The sequence below is a fragment of the Daphnia pulex genome, chromosome 11 (genome assembly GCF_021134715.1).
Source record: "Daphnia pulex isolate KAP4 chromosome 11, ASM2113471v1".
Classification (NCBI taxonomy): Eukaryota; Metazoa; Arthropoda; class Branchiopoda; order Diplostraca; family Daphniidae; genus Daphnia; species Daphnia pulex.
In genome coordinates this window covers 3,273,550-3,295,144 of record NC_060027.1, presented here as the reverse complement: position 1 = coordinate 3,295,144, position 21,595 = coordinate 3,273,550, and the positions used below count along the sequence as shown (strand labels likewise).

The following is a 21,595-nucleotide window of genomic DNA, read 5'->3' as shown; positions in this document are numbered from 1 at the left end:
ATAAAAACCAAATGGTTATTTAACACATCCCGTTCTCACCCAACCTCTACACCACACGTTTTACGTAATGATCTCCGTGACCTTCGAAAGTGAAGGAAATCCAAATTGGCCTTTCCTTCTGCAGTTTGACGTTGCTGGGGATTGGAATGGGTCTACCAATATCAAAATGAATACCAAATACAGATGGTTATGACTTAAACTTTTTTCACTTTATACCAATTGACATTAGAGTATTTCGACTCGTTTCTTGGGTGAATGAATAAATCTTCCATTTCGAACCTTTTGAAAGACAGTCGGCATTTTTGAAAATATTCCTCTGCAATCCTGTCTAAGTTTCAAACACAAACACATGATCAGTCCATATTCATTTCATGATGGGCACACAGTTGAGCCTTGTTAGAAACCTCTCTTCTCGGTCAATAAGTTATCAAAAGCTGCAAAAATGTTAACACTGGAACAATCCTTGTACTCACCTTTTACTGACACCCTCTAGTGAGAATTAGCGTTTGAATATCCATACTGTACATACATCCAAACATAAGCTTAAAATTTGTAATATATTTCCCTACTTACTACATGTCACAATACACCAATATCTGATGTAGTCTACAATAGCCTGCGCCAGAAATTAACTCAGGAGTTGGGACTCAAGCGTAAAAAATCTAAACTGAACCACTTAGCTAATACTACTATGGACCTTAATCAAAGTAAACATTCCTTTACTCTCTCAGACAGGTTTCTTCGTAATAATATGAACAACTTCCGCAGATCACTCAAACGATGAGCGAAAATGGTATAATGGTTATAGTAACTAAATGTTGCTTACAAAGACCCAGGGTTCGATTGTTACTCCCTCCAAATGTCTGATGTCTGTCTGTACAATATAATGTAAACTAACAGTGCTACTAACTAAATCTCACAAAGTGGGGCTTCATACAGGCTTCATAATAAAACATATTAATCTACGCACAAATGAAGAATTTGCATAAGTATAACAATAAAGTACCTTGTTGAGTTTGATTTGGATTAAGACAAGGTTAAATTAAAATTAAAAAGACGAGGTCCTAAGAGCATCATCCTCATTAACCAAGCAACCAAATTCACTATCCTCCAAACTACAACCCTCATTCAACAAGTTTTTCCTTGCCGAAATCACAGCATCAGATAAGACTAGTCTAGATTAGATAAAAAAATTGCATACAATATGAGTAAAACAGATGAATAATTGCTTGAAATGCTGTTCAACTTACACATCACAGCTGATATTGGATTCTTCTTCTCTGCCGCTCTTTGCTGAAAAGTCAGCCTGACGTTGGCTGAGAAATAAATAACAAGAGAATGTAACATGTTAACCATCACTGCAAATTTAAAGGTATATAGGCTTACCAAGAGTCACTTGTTTGTGATGAGCAACAATGGCGCCATGAGTCAGCACAGCGGAGGGAAAATCGTGGGCTTGATCCTTCGGTTCCTGGGTTTCCGTTCTTACATATCGAGCAATTTCTTTACTGCAAACAGGGAATAAATTCAAGCCAATACTGTAAAATTAATTTTTAGTCTGAAACCATCTTCCTACCAAATCCAGTCGACTCGCACTTGGAGGTTACGCTTACGCCGTTACGCTTGTTTTGTATTTTGTCGACTGCAGTATTTGTTTTTTTACAACGTTGCCGTTTCATTTTTTTATAATTTTAATATTTGACTTTTCTTATGAACTAGTAGGCTATGTCATGGCGCCAATAATATTAAGACGTATTCAAAACATTTTTATCCATAATTATTACTTAGTTTTGTTTAATATTAACCCTCATCATGATATCATCCATGATTTCTTATCGTCTTGGACTGTACTGTTGGTTAACCACTTTAATAATTTTCAATATAAATTGATTTTTTTTTCTTGTCAGAAACGGATATCCTCCTTGTATGAGATTAGCGTAATCTACCAAATAGAAATTACGGTAAACAATGGTGTTACTCTTAACTAAACATATAAACACAGCAATGCAGCAATATGTGTAGGCATTGAAACACTTCATGTCTTGAGATCATGAAAAGTAAATTAATTAATTTTAGGAGAATGTCTCTAGAAATTTGTCATAGATCAACTAACCGCAACAAGGTTATTTTATTATTCTTTCATTCTAAAGCCCTAGATTTAAACTTAAAGATACCGAATCTGGAGGTCTATTTAGAACGATGAGGAATAACTAAATAAGCACTACGCTGTGATAAAAATCATTGCTTAAGCCCGGAAACCGCTTTTGTAGTATAACTGACGATAAAGGATGGAAAACCACATTAGTAGTAGTATGTTTTGGCCACGAATTTTCTTTGTAAACGCTTATCAACAGACGAAAATTTTAAGTTGCCCGCTTTGTCCGTACATTTCCGTATAATGTTTCGAAGCCAAATGAAAATTCATTGGTTTCTCGAAATCTGATGCGTTTAGACAACTTTTTAAGTTTGTCCTAGTTGTGTCGAAGAAAAAGCCGAAACATTTAAACACCAATCTCTACGAATGTCTCCAGCCATGAACTGTTTCATTACTCTGGTAAAAATTTGAACTGAAAATTTAAAAAGAATAAAAAAAAAGCTAAATTTGCCCAAAATAGCTAATTTTCTGTAACCATTTTTAAGGTGGTTTCCTTGCTGGCTATGATGGTGCTCACCAATGCACAGTATTTCGACAGTTTGGGTATAATATTGTTTTGCCATTTCAGTTTTCAATGTTTTCATGTATTTATTTGTTTTAATTATTTTGCAGAAGTGGAAACTCGCGATAATCCCACTGCCTACTTGAGAGAGAAACGTCAGGGTAAAGCTATACTTTTCATAATGCTATTTCGAACAAAAAAGAATTTTGTTTCTATTTTGTATTTACGCTGCTCTTTCATTGTTATCATTTACAATGTTTTAATTAAATGCAATCGAAAATTGCAGTTGCAGTCGTCCCACAGATTGTGTCCAATGTAGTGCCACCGAATCCTTTAGATCCATCTTCCGGATGCTTCTGGAGTGGAACTGCTCCATTTTGTAGTCCAGCATGCGGCAAGACTTATCAGGAAGCTTTGACGGACAAGAGAGGAAATGGGAAAAGATGTTGGACAGGATTTAAAAAACTTTGTTGTCCACTGCCGGCCGGTGTGGTTAAGACTTTCGGCTAACTTTCTGTTTTTGAAATTGAATAAATTCACGGTAAAACAAACAAGTGTTTTTAACGTGAGCATACCGGTGTATGTCTTTTATACAAAGTACTGGTATTTTTATATTTCAACATCAATATTTTTCCTCATTCAATATTTCTTATCCACCCTGTAGGCTAATCCTTGAAGCCCATCAGTAGTTTAGCATCCTCTGTGTTCTCTCCATTCTATAGCAATATACACAGTCTTCTAATTGTTGGACATCATTTCAAAAATACAAATTTTTCCCCTTGTGTGTATTACTCTACTTTTGAAAATACATCTCTTTTTGCAACATCGTTCTGGATTGCACTTTGCATACGAAACATTTATTATCTGTTACAAAACAATTTTTTTTTGAAGAAATTATTTATGTAATGGAGAAAAACTATCTGCAAGTCGCTTGTCAGAAATATTACTTGCAAAATGATTTTACTTTTTCAACATATTCATTTTCCAAGCAACGGCAAACGCCCCAACTCGAAACTTTAATGCTGCCTCAATCAAGAATTGCTGACTTCCTTCGATTGACGAGTTTCCAATTAGATCGAGAATTGGTTTGTACGCAAAGTGGTGTTCGTCTAATTCTAAAAAAAAGGTGAAAAAAAAAACATGATAAAACCTATACAGTTTTAAGCGCCTTCTATCTGTCTGCTTATATTACGATACCTTTTATATTGACAGGTTTCCATTCTTGAATATTGTTTAGAATCGAATGCGCGTCACCAAACGGATGCAGACCTCGCTTAATGAAATAAAAGAACAAGCATCCGGCTGCGAACGTATCTCCTTCCGCTGTAGCACCGGGGATCGAGTAGCTGATGTCTTTGGTGATTGGGACTGTCGATTCGACGGAACGACTTGATCCTGAGCTCGATACTGATCTCGTTAACGATCCTATTATTTCGGGTCTCTTCCAAAATTTTGAGTGGCTAAGCTCTTCTTTGCTGCCACTACTGGCAGTAGCTGGATCCAATTCCGAATTCTTATCCCGCTCGATAATGTCGTTCAATTCTGCTGAATGGATGGTAGGTTTAGTAGTTTCCGTGCCATCAGCAGCAATGCCCTGGCACAACCCAAAGTCTGCAAGCTTCATCTTGACTGGGTCAGAATTTGCAATGAGAATAGTTTTCGGAGTAAGGTTTCCATGAGCCAGGCCTTTCTTGTGCAAATAGATGAGCCCCTTGGAAATTTGATAAAGGACTTGATTGTCATATGGCATCGGCCCTGTATACTGTTTGTTACAGAATTGCTCCAGGGTGGCATCGAATCGTTCCAAGGCGAAATATCTGTTTCGATAAAATAATTGCACATTAACTTTATTTGTTTAAAATTTAATTTAATAAAATCATTTGTTAACCTCCATTCAGTATCTTCCTCGAATCCAAACAATTTTAGGACATTGGAGTGATTGAGGGTTCCTCTTTGATGCCAGTCAACAACTACTTCCCAGTGTTCCATGCAATCAGTTTTTTTAACTCTTTTGATTGCGGCTTTGTGTTCCAATGGGGGAATTCCCTTCCAAATTCCGCGGTAAATGGTGGAAGAATCACAACTTCTTTCACCCAGACGCAACGGTCGATTCCGACAACTCACATTTTTACCTTCAAAAAGAAATCCGACATCCGGTCGGGTCTTGAGACTACTGCGTCTGCTCACTCTGACTTCCATATCATACAACAAGTCAACTGAAAATGACGACGGAATACGAAGGTGTGTTATATGATGTCCGATATGATGGTGACAATTGAACGGAGACAGCTTATCTCGATTGAAGGTAAAAACCATTTGTGAATATAACGATAACTTTATTTTTATTTGTTGACCTTTTGATCTAATTTGGAGTACAGCTTTTATTATTTGTTGAACTCCAACAGAGACGTTAGATGTGGACTATAGCATTCACACACATCTATCTTATCTGCGTGTTCATGTACGTCTATTTCGACTCAAAAAATTTATGGTTATGAAAATATTTAATCTCCCGTGATCCTACAAGTTCTCGCCGTGCGCAGCTGAAACAATTTACGATAAAGTTAAATAATGTGGCGCCCGTCACATAGTAAAACGAAATTATTTGATCCTTCCATTATCCGATCCTTACAGCAGTATTACACGTGAAGCAGTAGTTATAGCTATACCGATTAGTTTAGTGTTTTATTATCCTTATTGGTTTATTTCTTCCCATATTTTAACAGCGCCAGCAAGGATTATCAAGGTGTCACACATAATAATATTTTTTATTATTTCAATATGTTTAAAGCTATACCAATTAGTTTGTATTATTAACTTATTGGTTAAATTCTTGCCGTATTTTAAGAGCCGCCAACAAAGATTATCACTGTGTCACACACAATAATAATTTTTATTATTTCAATGTTTAACTCCAGGAAAAAATGTGATCTGATCCCCACCCCAAAGAATCCCCGCACTCCTGTCGCATACCGTAACATAATCCCGAAGATAGACACGAGATGCGACGTTAGAAAAAATGCGATAAGAACTCCTGAGATTGTGCTAGGGTAAACTATACACGAGAGTTCCAGATTCAAACTCAACGGCATTGCCAGGACGGAACAGAGACCATTGGAAGCTTCCGGGTAAAGTAATAGTAATCCAGCTTGTTTCACTAATGCAAAACTGGAGATGGCACTGAAATCAAGCACCACAATCAGCAGAATAGTGGGTCTAGCATTATCAGTTGGCGTAATCTCGTCTTTAAAACCCATCTCATGGGCCATAGGAATTATTAACTGATTAAACAGAAGTGTTTAATTTGCTTCACCAACAAGAACGACCAAGTGACTTATTCACATGGATGAAGTTGGAAAGAAAAATCTGATGCCTGAAATAATGTCTTCATCATTTTTCCTCTAATTCGTTCATGGGGGCTTCAGCCTGGCCTCTGACAAAAAAATAAAGCTGTCTGTGGCAGTGTGTCTGCTGCCTCTGGGCTCTGCCAGCTTTACACACTACAAAATAATTCACTCAAGTTTATAAAATCAAGACAAATCATACCTGCCAAAATAGTAGAATGACCATCGTGAAGTGCACACACTATTTCCTTGTAGGTTTTATCTATGGTTTCTATAGAATTTTCTCACACTCTCAAAAATAAATTAAAAAAGACGTTTCATGTGTTGTTCTCTAAATTATAGTCTGCAATCTGGGATGGCCGGTGTTTTGCATTTGTCAGATCTCGAAAGTGAGTCGAACATTAACTCAATTGTTTGTTTTTTATTTGTAAAAAAAAAATAAATATTCAATAAAATTGATTAGATAAACAAAAATAAAATAAAATAAAATAAAACTCAGTAAGTGGAATAAAACCGGATAATACGATAAAACTAGATATTGGCAACACTAGATTTGCTTCGCTAGTCCATGATTACAGTCTTGGAAAACGAAAATTTTATTATTAACATTTATTATTATTTAACGCAAATGTTCTTATGGATCCGTTGAAATATAACATATTATAACATTTTCAAGTTCGTTGATAAATGCCGGCCAGAAGTGACAAATTTCGGATAGCAGAAATTCTCGGTAACGTTAATATGTTTACGACCTCTACATTTTTACTGGGTTGGATGGTTCTCACTGGGAAATTAATAATCACTGCAATGACTCACGTGCGTCACATTTCTAGTTATATCGCGCTAAGGAATAAACTCATGGAACTATGGAACCTTGCAATCGTTAAATTTTTTTTTAGATCCTGTCCAGCGCCAACTGATACAAGAACATTACCAACGAATAGCAATCATGACCTTTATTTTGACAAATGATAGGTAGTCAAGTCAAAATCGGGCAGTGCAATAAAGATTAGCTGAATTCAGTTATTGTAGAGTTATTGAATAAATACGGAACGTGGAATTGAAGGCAGGGTTACTGTTCATTAGGGAAGAGCATTGAAAACCTTGCGTTCCTAAATGTATACTACAATCTCGCCAAAGATAGGAAAGGCCAAGACAAGAAAAAATATATCACCTTATTACAAATGTCTTTTTTAATTTATTTTTATGTTTCAAAAAATTGGACTAGTTATTAAAACACGAATTTCTGATTCGTACACGGAACGTTTTCTTGGTTATGTTGATTATTTTCTTTTAATGCGCAATTTAATTAATTATTGTAGAGTGAATTTTACGGTGATGTGGCAACAAACTCAAATTGCAGCAAGTATAGAAAATTATTCCGCACTTGCTGCGACTTGACTCGCTGACACCACCGACTATTCTGAATCGTTTGCCCGTTTGACAAGTCAATATGTAACACACGCATGGCGTGCAACTGCAATACGATAACATGCCTTCTCCTTTTCAGACCCGCCTTTGGACGAAATTCGAGCGACTATTGCTGTTGATGGTTGATGCTCTTTTGAGTAGGAACGTGAGTTTTCTTTCGTTTCTTGTTTCTAATTAGCTGAAATACGAAACTCGTTCAGCAGTTCGAGACCCCCTTTTTCCCATTTTTTAACGGCTCACGTTGAACGTGATGCCTCCCTTTTCTTTTCTCTTCACATTCTCCTTCCGTTTTCCTAGACTTCGATGAAAACTGAACAAAGAAAACATGTCGTGGACGACCATTATAGTTTATGACGCGACCCTGCCGTGATTATTGACCTCTTTTATCTTTCGTGAAAAAGACAACAACGATTTGATAGATTTATTACACGGTTCATCGTGTCTACACAAGGCCTATGATGTTGCACGTTGTTGAAGTGTTTACAACCATCACTTTTGTGTGAACTTTCCGGTCGGCGAATCGATCAAAATAAAACATGTGATGAGAGGCACAGTAATGTCTTTAAAGTAACTTCCTATCGATGAAAGCGTTTTGTGAAACCGTCAAAATTAAGGTGGAGGTCCAACAACGCCCCCGCACATTTATTCAATTATGAACAATACACGGAATGGATTTCTTTTCTTTTTTTGACGGGAAATAAAAATGATTGGGAGAGGGGGGTTCCATATGTGTAGGGCATATAGGAGGAATATTAGTAATGTGTGTGGGGGGGGGGGGGAATTGAATAAACTGACCGGAAGCAGGAAATGGAAGAAAGTGTCAACTCGAAAATGGAAATGAAACTGAATAGGGATTTTTTTGTTTTGTTTTCTTGTTGTAATTTCAATGATTGAATTGCCGAAATAATACACGAACACCAATTCTTATACGCGCGCATCCGAAATGTACACTTCACCGAAAAACAAAAAGTTTTTCTTTCATTCTATGCATTTCGTCTCATCACCTTCGTCATTTGCGTTATACTGAGCTCTTTCTTTCGTGTCCGGCACGAATGAATTTTTTTAATTTATTTATGTATTTTTGTTTCTCTGTCCGTCCGTCCAATGGTCATTTAGTTGTCAATTTGAAAAAAAAAATGCATTGAAATTAAAATCAAAAAATGAATTCATTGGAAATAAGGAATAAAAGTTTTGCAGTCACACGCGTCATCGTCGTCATTGTTTTTCGTGATTTTTAAAAAGGAAATCAATGAAGATTATATAAATTACAAGTACGTCGTGATATCGAAATTTTGTTTTCCCCAAAAGTAAAAAAAAAAAAGAAAAAAAAAAGGAAATTCAAAAGTTGTGGGCCAAAGGAGAGAGGGAGAAAAATGAGCAAAATCAAAGTGCACACGCGTCGGTTATGTTTCGCTGTTGGTCTACAACACACTCACACACACACAAATATTTTGCAAGAGAAAAACAAATTCCCGATCGAAAAAAAATAATAAGGTTATTTTTTTAAATAAGTGAAACTTAATAATAATAATAGTTTAAAAAAAAGTTTGAAGATTCCCAAGATCAGGAGTTACAAAATGGTGATCCGTCATTATTGTAAGTATTTGTCTCCACATAGTATATGTGATGTCGTAGTATTCAGAAGATTAGATAAAAACCCTCAACAAACAGACACTAAAAATTAAATAATAACTGAAAAAAAAAAATTAGATCGATAGAAATGCCGCCAATCAAATTTGACAAGTTGACGTGATCGCGCTATTTGATATCGAAACCTAACAAAAAAAGGATGATATCGTCAAAACTGGTTATTAAGTGCATTTGTCCGTCGATAATTTTTTTAGGGAAAATGTAAACATTCAATCAAGCGTTGATGCCTCGTCTGATTTTCCCAAGTTGTCAGTGTCAGTGTGTGCGTCAGTGTGTGCGTCTGTAAAAATAGCTAAAATATATATATATATATCTATATATATGACAATCGAGCATAAAATCATTGCGGTCCCATGTAGTCGTCCCTTTGTCATTTTTTTTTTCGAATTTTCTGTTAATTTTTTTTTTGAAGTTTCGATTTTGGTCATTTCTTCTGCAAGAAAAAGTCAGTGTGAAAATAGTCAAGTGATTTTTAGTCAAAAGTCACGTAGTAATAATAATACAAGTGTTCGTCGTTTCCATTTTATTTGAAAATGTTTAAAAAAAAACTTAAATAAAAAAAAAAAGTGAAGTTCTCGTTGGTGTTTTTTAAATACTAGGCTCAGAGAAAATGTCACCCGTGATGTGATGCGTCTCGTCCAAAAAAGTCCGTCAAAACAAAATCATATTTAAAATTAGATGTCCCCCGTAAATGTGAATTCAAAGTCTGTGCGTGATTTCGTGTTGTAAGAGTCGTCCAACGTCTGCGTGTGTTGTGTGTGTGTTGTCTCTGTGTGTGTGTAGTGTCTGCGTGTGATGTGTGGAGTGGTGAAAAGCGTCTTCTTTAGTGTTTAGCGCTGTATACACTCGATTATAGGGTGCGCCATCAGCGATCCAGTGATGGATTTCGAAGAGTCCCAAGTCTTAAAAATGTGTGATGGTGGTTGGTGGTTTTGACATTTTGGTTATTTGAATTAAAAGTGGCCCTTTTTGTGGGCGAAAGCTGGATTGGCGAAGGCGGAGACTAAGGATCGGTCGACGCCGAAGGCCCGGTGCCGGATGCAAAGGAAAGCGGAGAGCAGACAGGAAATGATCAGGATGAGGAGGAGGACGACGAGGGTGGCGGCGAAGCCGGGCGACGTCATGCAAATGAGACCTTCCGTCTCGGAGCGCGACGGGAAGACGATGGTCGTCGTGTTGTCGCTCTGCTGTTCCAGGGCGAACGTCAAGTCGCCAGTCGACACCACCTGGATGATGCGGTTGATGCCGACGTCCTGCTGCTCGGCGGCGGCGGCCGATTGCGTCTCGGAAGCGCCAACATCACGCTGACTTCTCGGCGATCGCTGGATACCGTCCTGTTCGGCTTCGGAGCGCGGCCGGCTGGCCACCGCTCCGATCCGGTTGTACGGATTCCTGGGCTCGGCGCCCGACAGAGACGAAGCTGCCGCCGCGTAATCGGATCCTGCGCACTGATCGGGGCATTGGTTGCGACAGATTTGAATGGTACACTGGAAGTGAACTTCCATCGAGTCGGGGAATTTGAAGGCCTTTGATGCAAGAACGGATAAAGAATTTTTTTAAATTAATTTTCAAATCAAATTTTTTAAAATAATTACCTGGAAGTGAGCGTAAGAGAGGACGGAAGCGGAAGAGCCAAAGTTCTTGATTTTGGTGAATCGAGACATGAGCTTGGGTCGGGTGACGCAGCCTCGCTGGTCAACCAGTTGGATGGGCGCCCGTTTGCCGTCATGGGCCATGCAGTTGCGGACGAGCATGTCGAATTTGCCGTCGTCGTCCTTGATGGCCAGCACCATCGTCATCGTCTGACCAATCTTGACCAGTCCAGACACTTCGGAAGCCCAGGGTCCCTTTCCGACCTGGATCTGCATCCAGCAGCCGACGTTGTCACCGGCGAAATCGGCTCGGACCACGTCCAGCATGTCGACGGGGAACGGGCGGAAAGTGACGGACTTTTCGTACTGGTCGTGCCAAGTGCAGCGCAACTTGCGGGCCTGATCCCAGACTTCCTGGACTTGTGGGTCGAACTGGACGATGATGGTATTCTCGAAGAATGTGCCAGAGCCGGCCTGTAATGTGAAAATTCCAAACCAGAAATTGAGCATCTCATTATGGGTAACCGTTATTCACTTCCAAAATAAATCAAGTGCACAATTTAGCCTCCGGTTTATACCAAGCACTACGTAGCGGATAATAATTGAAGGCTATCGCTTTGGGTCGTCAATCGGTCGAAAACGTACTGGACGGTTTAATAACGACGTCTAATAAGGCGAACGTTATTCCCGTTTTCTTCCGCTTCAAATTTGCTTGTTTCATTTTCTCCTTTCTTTTGTTTCTTACCAGAAAACACACACACACACTTAACCGGACACGCATTGTTGGCCATTTGCGGACGTCTAAAAAATATAACGTTTGTTTTAAAAAGAAGAAGAAGAGGCCAGACTAATTTCTCATGGCCAAAGAGATACATGGAAACAAGACTATATAGCTCTATACGCTTTGTCGTGCATAATAAAGACACCGTTAAGGAGACCGAGACGTCGTACGACTTTTTTTTTCGGGGGGTAAGGCCAGCCGGTGGTAGGATACCGGGAAAATCGGCACGCGAACCTAACCATCGTGCATACGCTGATGAACGGTTATCTGCTGTAGCGCGTAACGCAGCATGTGTTCGTCCATTACTTCACGTCACACACATGTCGTTACGTTATTATTACTGTACACTATTACGGCCGCCGGAAAGTGCACCCAAACTATACAATAGGCCAGAAAAATTCCATAGACTACGGTGTTCTCTCTCTCTCAGGTCCCGAATGGTTGAATTGTTTGACAAATGGCCGGCCGTTCCCAAAACAAAAATTTCACACGGTTGGAAAATGAGTCAAGAAAAAAACGAATGTCGGTGACGTACCTGAGAGCCGTAGCCGTAAAGGCCGTTCTCAGTGTTGCCGGTGGTTCCGCAAGTGTTGATCGAGACGTCGAAGTTGGCCGAGGTGCGGCCGAGACCGGCCGGCAGGTGGACGCAGTTGGCGTTGGCGTAGTGACCCTTGGAGAAGATGACGCCGTTGAAGGGCTTGTCGAATTCAATGAAGACCTTCATCAGATTCTTCTCGCACTTGACGTCCAGGGAGACGATCCTGGGCATGTCCTGGACTGGAGCCGGCCAAGGTTCAGACGGAGCGGCCTGGGCTGGAAGAGCGACCGTAGCTTCGGGTCGGTACTGTTGTTGTTGTTGGACTTGATGGGCCGGCTCGGGCAGAGATGGAGCGTGAGTGGGTCCGTTCGAGTTCCTCTCGGCCGGTGGCGGTGGTGGAGGAGGCTGGTAGGCCTGGGCGGGCGGCTGGTAAGACGGAGGTGGTGGGGGTGGTTGGTAGGCCGGTTGCTGGTAAGTTGGCTGGGCAGGGGGTGGGGGAGGAGGCTGCTGGTAAGAAGCCTGGGGAGGAGGTGGAGGGGGTGGCTGGTAGTTGGGTTGCGGAGCGGAAGCGTAGGCGGCCTGCTGGACTGGAGGTGGTGGAGGTGGTTGGTAGGCCGGTTGAGGCTGATATTGAGGCCTGGGTGGTGGCGGAGGTGGCTGAGAGTAGACAGGGCGTTGGGGCGTGTAAATGGGCTGAGGCGCAGGTGGTGGTGGTGGAGGAGGAGCCGATTGGTAGGCAGGAGCCGGTGCGGATGCGGCCGGAATGTAAGGGCTGGGCGGAGGAGATTTGTACTGCGCCGGAGGATTGTACTGCTGCTTGGGCAGAGTGGGCAGAACGACGGATGCCGGATGAACGGGGACGGGCAGAGGGACCGGAATGGGTCCGTTTTGCTTGCCGTGATAATGCTGCGATGGCTGGGCGGAGTAACTGGGACCTTGTTCGTGATGGTGTCCATGTCCGTGACCGTGACCATGTCCGTGTCCATGTCCGGCTCCGTCCTTTTCCTGGACGTTGGTCGATTCCAGGGCGAGTTGATCTTCTTCTTCCTCCTCTTCGTCGACATCTTCACGGTGTTCGGCGTGGAGTGCGGATGCGTGCGGCTCTTCATCTTCTTCTTCCTCTTCTTCCTCCTCTTCTTCACCTTCAACGGCCTCGATGACGGCCACACGTTTCTCGGCTACTTTGGCGGGGGCTTTGCTCGGAACAACCGCCGCTGGGGCCGCAACCGCTGGAGTCGCTGCCGCCGGTGTTCCGGCGACGGAAGGGCTAGCAGCGGCAACGGGATCTCTTTCCGCCGTCGGTTGTGCCACGGTTTTATCTGCCGGCGATTTGGCGATTTCTGCGGTGGTCGTGGTGGTGATGGGCTTTTCGGCTGTTTTGTCCAGCAATGGGACGACGGGCTTGGCGTCGACGGGCTTGACTTCGGGTTTCTTCACTTCCTCGGCCGCCAGGACCACCTGTCGTCCGAATCAATTTCAAAAGAAAAAACAAAAGAAAAAGAAAAATTTAGATTTCGAGAGCAAGAAACAAGGAAGTCGGTCTGATTGCGGCCATTGGCTGCGCGTTCTTTCCAATCCACCGGGAGCCATGCACAGTTACACACACACACACACACTGATGATGGCGCGCAGTAGCCGCCATCGTATCGAGGCCATTGGGTCAATCACATTCCGAGTTGCCATCAGCCCAAAGGGAGAGACGTGACGAGCAACCCGAACCCCAAAAAGAAAAACAAAAGAAACAAAAATCGCGTTCCGAAACGAACGAACGAACGAACGAAAAAAGAACAATGAAACGTGTGTGTGTGTCGGGAGATAGAAAAGACAGCGCCTTTACGCACCGATACCTATCACGTTATTATGTACATCTAGAAAAAGAAAAAAAGAAGAACCAGGGATACTGTTGGTGTAGTAGTAGTAGTACTACGTGGTTTTCAGTACATTGTCTTGCCCTGGAGAGAGTTAAGAGAAGACACGCATTGTTGGATAGCTGGTGGCGCTCAGAGTCGTGTCGAGCGCCCCGAAAGAAAAATAAAAATTCAACCCATCCATCTTGTAATGCTTTTTGTGTTTGTGTGTGTGAGCCTTTCCGGTGTGTCCTCAATTGCCTCTATCGTCGTCCCCCCCATAGTCATGAATCAAACACACAACAACGAACTATAAAAATACAAAACAAAAAGAAAAGAAAAGAAAAAAAAACGGCTGAAAAGCTCGCGTGCAATCGGCCAATTCGGACTAGGCGAAATGGAAGTCTAATCGAGTCTAATACCGATCGGGAAATATCGTGAGGAATGAAGAATCACGGGCGGTCGTATCTGAAAAAGAACAAGCGCGAACAACACACACAGCAAACATTTTTCTTCTTTTATTTTCTTTTTTGACTTGTTCGACGTGTTAAAATGAAAGATTGGGTGAGAGAGCACTTTTGAATTGAAATTTGAAATTTTTAAAAAACATTCGGAGGTGTGACCTTTCTCTCTTCATCCGTCATCGTGAATACAAATCAAGCTAAAGTCTCTTGTTCATACAGCCTCTGCTGTTGACCGAACGTTTGATCCTTTTAGGAATCAAATAAAAGATGGGAGGTACGAAAATGAGTTGACCGCCTAACCGACTCCGGTTCACACAGCGCAGCGGTCAAACCCCCGAGATTCTTTTGTTTCGCAGAAAATAAATAAAAAGGAATTTTCGTCTTATATGGCTGGCCATTATCACATTGTTATGCAGCACTTTTGCACAGTCATTTCGCGCCGAGACTGGAAAAGGACGACCCCACCGTTAAAAAAGACAAAAAAAAATAAAACAAGGAACCCCAAGACGGGAATATATAACTACGCACAGACAATCACACGAAATGAAATACAAAAACCATTTGGGAAAGAGTTTATACACAAGTCCGACATGTCCAAGTTTGGCATTGCAGAAAATGTTGTTTCAACTACTTAAAAAAAACCCTGTCTGGGTCAAACCCCATCTAGAAGGAAGAAGGTTGGAAAAACATGAACTAGAACTCGTTCGTTATCTATTCTTCTCCTCCTATATCTCTTTCTCTCATCGGTTACATTCTTTTTAGTCTCCCGTTCTTTCTGCACGCTGAGTTTTGACTTCCTTTTTTTCTTTTTATATTATGTCTATCCATCTCGGATGGATAGTTTTTTTTTTTCGGGGTGTTTCTGATGTGTGTACAAAATCCTTTCTCGTCTGATTACATTCTCCGTCTCAAGTCTTTCCCCAACACAACACAAAAATATTCACTTGCCAGCGTGAGGTCTTTGCTTGCCCTTTTAGACTCTGGACACGCCGACTTTTCTTTCCATTTATTTCGATATTTATTACTCGGGTTCGCTCATTTTTTTTTTTAACCAGAAGTAAAAAAAAGGAGGAACTCCAAACAACAACAACAACAACCAAAAAAGAATGTCCATAAAGGTAAACGGGCCGAGTCTCTCTCTCTACCTATGGCGAAGGGGGGGATTTAGAGAATAACGGACAGGTTCACCCGAGGCGCCAAGCTTCATTTGAATGGCCTCTATTTATGCACCGGCCCAGCAACAACAACCAAAAAAACTTATGATTATATACACATGAATCTTTTTTAACTTCTCTCTTTGGCCTACTATATAGTCTCCTCTCCTCTGCTGAAAGCCAATCACCAGCGCTGTTTTTCTTTCCTCTAGCTACTAAGCGTCTTCTAATCTTTTTTTTATTTTTGACGGTGAAATGTATGTCGGTGCCTAACTGCCTAACTACTGTGCACAAACGAGAAAGAAGAATGACACAAGATGAGTTTTTTTTAAACTCGGACACGGGGGTCATAAGTCCAGTCGCCATGATCAAACAGTTTTTAAATGAAATATGAAGGCAGTTCTGCAGGGCTTTTTGGGGTTCAAGTAGGAAAAAAAATCTTTTACTGGCTGTACTGAAATAATGAATGTGTTCAACTAGACGTTCCTTGGCGGAAACAACGCCGCAGGAGGGTGCACAGTTTCTTTTTGTCTTCTTTGTGAATAATTGTTTAGATGATTTCTTTTTTTTTTCGGGGTCTGCGCTAGGAATTCCGTAGAAGTACTACGAACAACAGCGTCTCTAATAATGTACGAAAATAATTGCGTTGTGACGACTTGGCAATTGCGCGGCCGCCGACCGCCGTCGCTCCCTCGTCCGCCCACCCACACCGCAACAAAACAACGTCTTCCCCCAACCTTCGCTCACGGGCCTAGCCTTTTTATCTTTTCTTTCTTTCCATGTACAGAAAATAATATCGAAGGAGATCAGGCATTTACTAGTCGTGTTTTTTTTTTCCTTTTTCTGTGTGTTTCCACTCAGACAAACAGAGTCGAAATTTATTGAGGGCGAGCCCATTTTTTAAAAATGTTTTGGTACGTCTACTAGCGCCAATTTGACTCGGCTATTCGCCATTGTCGTTGGGCTCTGATGAGGATTCTTTCTGAGCCGTACCGTACGGTTTTTTAAACCGCAGGTAATTTTGTTTTTCTTGTTCGAAGCTCACGAACCGCCAGGTTTTGCAGAAATGCTAAAATCAGAAGGAGGTGACAGTTAAAGAAAAGAGAACGTTAACTGCTCCGTTTCGCGCATCATCTATTACGAGTAAATGTTAACCTTCGCTCACGATCGCGTCGCGGCCGTTTATTCGCAATTGACGTCACCCGCTCGGATGAATCTAATAACCCCCAAGCAGCTAGCACCCACAAAAAAATAAAATTGAAATGTTGCGCGGGAAAATTCAAACAAAAAGAATTCAATCAAGCGCATCGCGTGTTGATTCGACGACTAATTCGTCGGAGCGCGCAAGACTATGAAACTATTAAGGATAGGAAAATAACTAGTGGCCTAGTGAAGTTACGACGTGTAAACTTCTTCTTTCCAACACTATCAGGAGAAAAAAGGGAGGGAGCCCCCATAACGCGGTGTGTGAACGCGATCAACCCTTTTTTCTTTTCTTTTTCCATGTCGTCGCGTTGTCGTGCAAGTCTTTAATGGACGTCAAAAACAGCTGAATTGAAACGAAGGAAAAAGAAGAAAAAATAAAATGAATGAACGAACGAACGGAAGCGAACGAACGGTCTTTTGCGGGTTGGGAAAAAAATAATAATTCCACACCACCGCCACCAGCAGCGGCAATAGCAGAAGGGATAAGAAGAATCGAAAAAAGAATGAGAGACGCGAGCGAACGCGGTTTTTTCTGTTGCTCTGTGAGAACTTGACGACCCATATCCCGAAGGCGGGACGCTCCATCGCTCCATGTACGTGTTGCACATGTGTGTGTGTGTACCCCGGGTAAGAAAGGTGCGGCTCTTCTGTGTGTATCGCCCATGTGTGTGTGTGTGTGCAGGTGAAGCCACAAAACTGTCAATGGCTTCCTACTAGGAAGAAGAAGAAGAAGGCCCAAGGGGCTCCATCAATTGCGTTCAGGAGCCCCGAGGCGAATAGGGACGGGCTAGACGGGAAACGGGAGAAGCTCTGAGCAAGGTGCAACATAACAGGTAGAAGACGTGGTAGTGTAGTGGGCGGGGCCGAGACGATCCCCAGAAAAAGAAGCCCAGCAGGTCCCGTTAGAATTTTTACCAAGTGAGGAGGAGGAGGAATAACGCCGGCAGCCAAGCCGGCAGCCACCTCACCTCGCCAGGTATGCGCCTACATAATAACGGTCAATGTGCTCCATTCCCTTCTCCTCCAAAAAATAAAAAAAGGAGGAATGTCTCGGGTATAACACAACACGCACACGCGTTCTTCGCCCTTCTTTCAGCCGTCACCTCCTCCTATATAGCAGCCAGCCCAGCCAGCCCCTCCAGCACAAAATCTCAATCCCTCCTACTTCTTCTTGAGCTTCTTCTTCTAGCTGCTTTATTACACACCATGAAGTAACACAAGACCGATTGACCTACTTTGACGTCCTTTTTTAAAACTTGTGTACCTGTTTCTTTTCTCTTTGAAATAACCTCCCCAAAACAATTCCTCTTCTTTTGTTGCTACAACATGTTGTCCGTCAAGTTTCGCCTCTAGCAGCCGGCCAACAAACTTCTCTCCGTCCGTTTCGACTTGATTACATACAACCGCTTCCCTCGCGCATATAAAAACAAGATAAGAACCTCATTTTCTCGTTGCATTTCATTGGCTATTTTAAAAATGCGAATGAAAACGACTCCGAGACGGCCGACCGTTTTTCCCCCCTGCACATTTTTCACGCGCATTTTCCAGTAGAAGAACAAAAGGGATAATATATAACGACACTAACAAAGATATCAACGGGAGAGTTAATTAAAAAACATTTTTAAAAAAGGAGATGGCGCCGATCAAAAAGAAAACGGGAGAAGAAGAGCTAATTGCGTTCGTTACTATCCAGCAGGCTCGTTCGCCGCACGCAAGGCTTTATATTATATAAGACAGCGCGTGCGCTCCCGTATACTATGCCCCTCATATATCCTAAATGTGTGTGTAATAACTATACGTACACACACACACGATAGGGAACTCGGGGTCTAAAATAATCCCGCCCGCTCCTGCTGAGGGACCGTCAGGAGCAGACTCTTTGTGAATGGTCGGCCGATTCAAATCAAAAGAAGCGGGAACAGGTGCTCCGGGCGCAGGTGGAGAGGTCATCCCGTCCTTGGCCTTGATCTTGCGCAACTGGTCAGTTCCTCATCTCCCCCCACCCCCCGTAACTATTTCGATAGCCCAGACAAAAAAGAGGGGGGGGTTCTCCCCTTCTTATTTTTACACCTTCCGGGTTAACTGGGTAGAAGAAGATACGATGGGGGGAGTTGAAAAACTTTAATTTTCTACCGACAAAGATCTTGTGAGAAAACCCTAGATATCTCTTACACACACCTATTTGAAAGGTTCTTCTAACCTATTGCTTCAGGGGTTATAAATCCAATGAGACGTAACTTGAACCAGCCAAGAAAGCAAAAGAGCTTTTACCAAATAACACGTGACTATTTAAGTGGAAATTTTTTTTTAGCTACTTTTTATACCTGGCCGAACAAAATGGACTTCCTGATCCGTGAAAAAGCTCATCCCCCCTTTTGGTAAAAAAATTTTTTTTGTGTCCAACATTTTTAAAAACATTTTCAATTTGAAAGAAGAAAAAGAAGAATAAACGTCCCTTTTAAAAGTTGTCTGTGTGGTCGTTACTTAGTAAAAAAAAATACGTAACGACAGAGTCTTAAGAAGAAGGAGGAAGTCGCTGGGTATATGTGTGTGTACGTGAGAAGAAGACGGCGGGGGATATTATATAGCGAGGAACCGGTATCTAGGCCAAGTTCCAGCCACTGCGACCGGTTTTTTTTTTTTTACACAGTTGTTCCCATCTCCTCCCTCGAGCCTCGAAATGACACACGGCAGTCAAGGGGTCTGTACGTAATACGACGTGAATTGGCAACCGGATCAAAACCACCAAAGTTTGGCGCATCACAAAAATGTCACCGTTATACTTTTAGACGGGGGGAAAAATAATTTCCTGACGATTGTACACTGTCAATCATTTTTACGATATGATTGAGGGATAAACCCCAACCAAAAATTTGAGGGAAAACAGACAGATAATTTGAAATTGAAAAGAATTTGGGGTAAAAAAAACTCACCGCGCCGATGAAGGCGGTGACCAGCAGTAACCTCCACACGAACATTTTCTGTTTTCTCTCTCGGCTCGGTTGTAAGGTAGGCGCGTTTAGGTATCACCACGCACCTGTAGATCCCGTCCAGGATCGTAGGGGGATTAACAAAATTTAAATTATTGTGTCACACGTTTTGGGGGTGGGGAAGTCTTGATTTGGGTTGGTGGAGGAAAATTGCAAATGAAAAAACGAACCTTGATGGATGGCGGTAAAGGCAACGACGGTGAGCGAGCACAGGTGGAATAATCCGAATCACTTAATCGTTGTGTCAAATCAATCGACGCGAGAGACAAAAACACGACAGAAAATCCTTCACCATCAACGACTAACCAAGTCGGCGGATGAACCGTGGGGTAGAAGAAAACAAATCACACAAGGCGGAAGATGTTTTGGGGGAATCAGAAAATGCAATACTTGAACGGTAATTTCAAGTTTTGTACTTCGACTTGTTTTTTTTCTTTGGGGCTGTTTGTGCTCACGAGCAACAAGATTTCAGGTTTGTTTCTCAACTCAAAACTGCTACTTCAACTTTATTTTTCAAAAAAAAATGTTCGTACGACTGTGAGGAGAGGACGAATAAAAATGAGCAGAGCAAGAGAGAAAGACGTTTCCAGTTCGGCTGATGGTTTTGAAGCGAATGACGTGCCGTTGGTGCTCACCCGGCTGCTTTATAACAAACAGTTGGCTTTGCTATACTATTCTATTCGTTAGAGCGAGAGAGGGGAGACATATATAGCTTATAGCTTGAGAGCCCCAGACCCCCAGCAGAAGCAAGGAAGAAGAAGAAGTTCCACCCACCTACCTCCCCGGGACTGCCTTTGGGTTTCCTCTTCTTCTTCTTCTTTCTCTTCTTCGTGGTTTTGCTGTGTGTGTGTGTGTGTGCTAGTGTACAGCTATACGCGCAACAACAACAGTTTCTTGATAGTGAAATATACTGTACATAATAGAAGACGCCGGCCGTCTCTGCTGCGTGAATATCCCTTACGGGGTGGGGGTGGGTCGGCGTCGAAGGATATACGAGCGACCACCGCATCTATGCGAAGAGAAAAACCAAAAGAGAAAAGAAATAAGAAGAAGAATGTACCAGCCAAAGAGAGGGAATTCCTTCTAGGCTTATACAACCGTCGTGTGTGTGTGTGTATGTACAAACCCACATGACCCAGAAGGTTCGCTCGAAAGGAGGAAGGATAACTATTTTCTCTTGTTCCTTTTTCTTCTTTTTCTCTTCTTCTTCTTCTTCAGTTTCGTGTACTGTTAAACGCTGGCAGCGTTCTTAATAATCAAATACTTTGACGCTGTATATCTAATGGGCCCTCTCGCCAAGTACAACACACACACACACACACACGGTCGAAGGCGTCCCGCCGACCGGTGAATAACAAAATTATTGGGACGCATCAGATTTTCTTGGTGAGACACAGCATAGATCACACGCAAGGCCAGGAGGATTCAGATCTCTTTTGTAACTGCACTCAGCGAATTCAGTCATGTTTTATCGGTTTAGATGTACTTAACTTTAGAAGTAGGGAATGAATGAAGATGAGTAGTCACATCTCGTTTACCTTGGTGGGTGCAGGTAACCTCCCATCTTGACCGATATGATCCCATGCAAAAGAACAAACTCTTTTCTAAAAGAAAAGAATGGAATACAATTAGACATTTAAAAAAAAAGATACAACAGCATAGCTTATACCTTAGTGAGTGAATAATCACTACACACACATGCATTGCAGACACCACATGCCAAAGTCAGGATTGAAATAATTCTAGAATTTATCAGGTCACAATCAAATAAATCATAACAGAGCAAGTTGAAACTTAAAACATCAATAATACCTGCTTTACATGTGCCAAAGATATCAAACAAAACCAGGAGAAGCGAAACGTGATTCGTCACCTTTGCCGCCATTACAGAACTAGCAAATTAAAGATGACACGGGAGGGGAAACAAAGGGTAAAACAATC

General features: G+C 41.9%; 3 protein-coding genes and 1 long non-coding RNA gene across 4 annotated transcripts; 1 reads left to right on the top strand and 3 right to left on the bottom strand.

The window, feature by feature from the left end:
* Positions 1 to 110: 110 nt before the first annotated feature.
* On the bottom strand, positions 111 to 1,643 carry LOC124208182. Its single transcript, XR_006880331.1, has 5 exons — positions 1,577 to 1,643; positions 1,387 to 1,508; positions 1,251 to 1,316; positions 217 to 328; positions 111 to 152 (listed from the first exon to the last, which is right to left on the bottom strand). It is a non-coding gene; the product is annotated as an uncharacterized LOC124208182 (long non-coding RNA).
* A 698-nt stretch (positions 1,644 to 2,341) lies between these two features.
* LOC124208181 lies at positions 2,342 to 3,484 on the top strand. The gene is made up of 4 exons (XM_046605926.1): positions 2,342 to 2,554; positions 2,641 to 2,698; positions 2,768 to 2,818; positions 2,944 to 3,484. Exons 1-4 carry the CDS (start codon positions 2,522 to 2,524, stop codon positions 3,165 to 3,167), a joined length of 366 nt encoding a protein of 121 aa, XP_046461882.1. The 5' UTR covers positions 2,342 to 2,521; the 3' UTR covers positions 3,168 to 3,484.
* Positions 3,296 to 6,355, bottom strand: LOC124208180 (serine/threonine-protein kinase/endoribonuclease IRE2-like). The gene is made up of 3 exons (XM_046605925.1): positions 4,546 to 6,355; positions 3,855 to 4,474; positions 3,296 to 3,772 (listed from the first exon to the last, which is right to left on the bottom strand). The coding sequence occupies exons 1-3, from the start codon at positions 4,971 to 4,973 to the stop codon at positions 3,618 to 3,620; spliced, it is 1,203 nt and encodes a 400-aa protein (XP_046461881.1). The 5' UTR covers positions 4,974 to 6,355; the 3' UTR covers positions 3,296 to 3,617.
* Positions 6,356 to 8,043: 1,688 nt separating this feature from the next.
* LOC124208179 (protein app1-like) lies at positions 8,044 to 20,563 on the bottom strand. Its single transcript, XM_046605924.1, has 5 exons — positions 19,825 to 20,563; positions 19,598 to 19,701; positions 11,991 to 13,451; positions 10,678 to 11,148; positions 8,044 to 10,608 (listed from the first exon to the last, which is right to left on the bottom strand). The coding sequence occupies exons 2-5, from the start codon at positions 19,640 to 19,642 to the stop codon at positions 10,036 to 10,038; spliced, it is 2,550 nt and encodes an 849-aa protein (XP_046461880.1). The 5' UTR covers positions 19,643 to 19,701; positions 19,825 to 20,563; the 3' UTR covers positions 8,044 to 10,035.
* Positions 20,564 to 21,595: the final 1,032 nt, after the last annotated feature.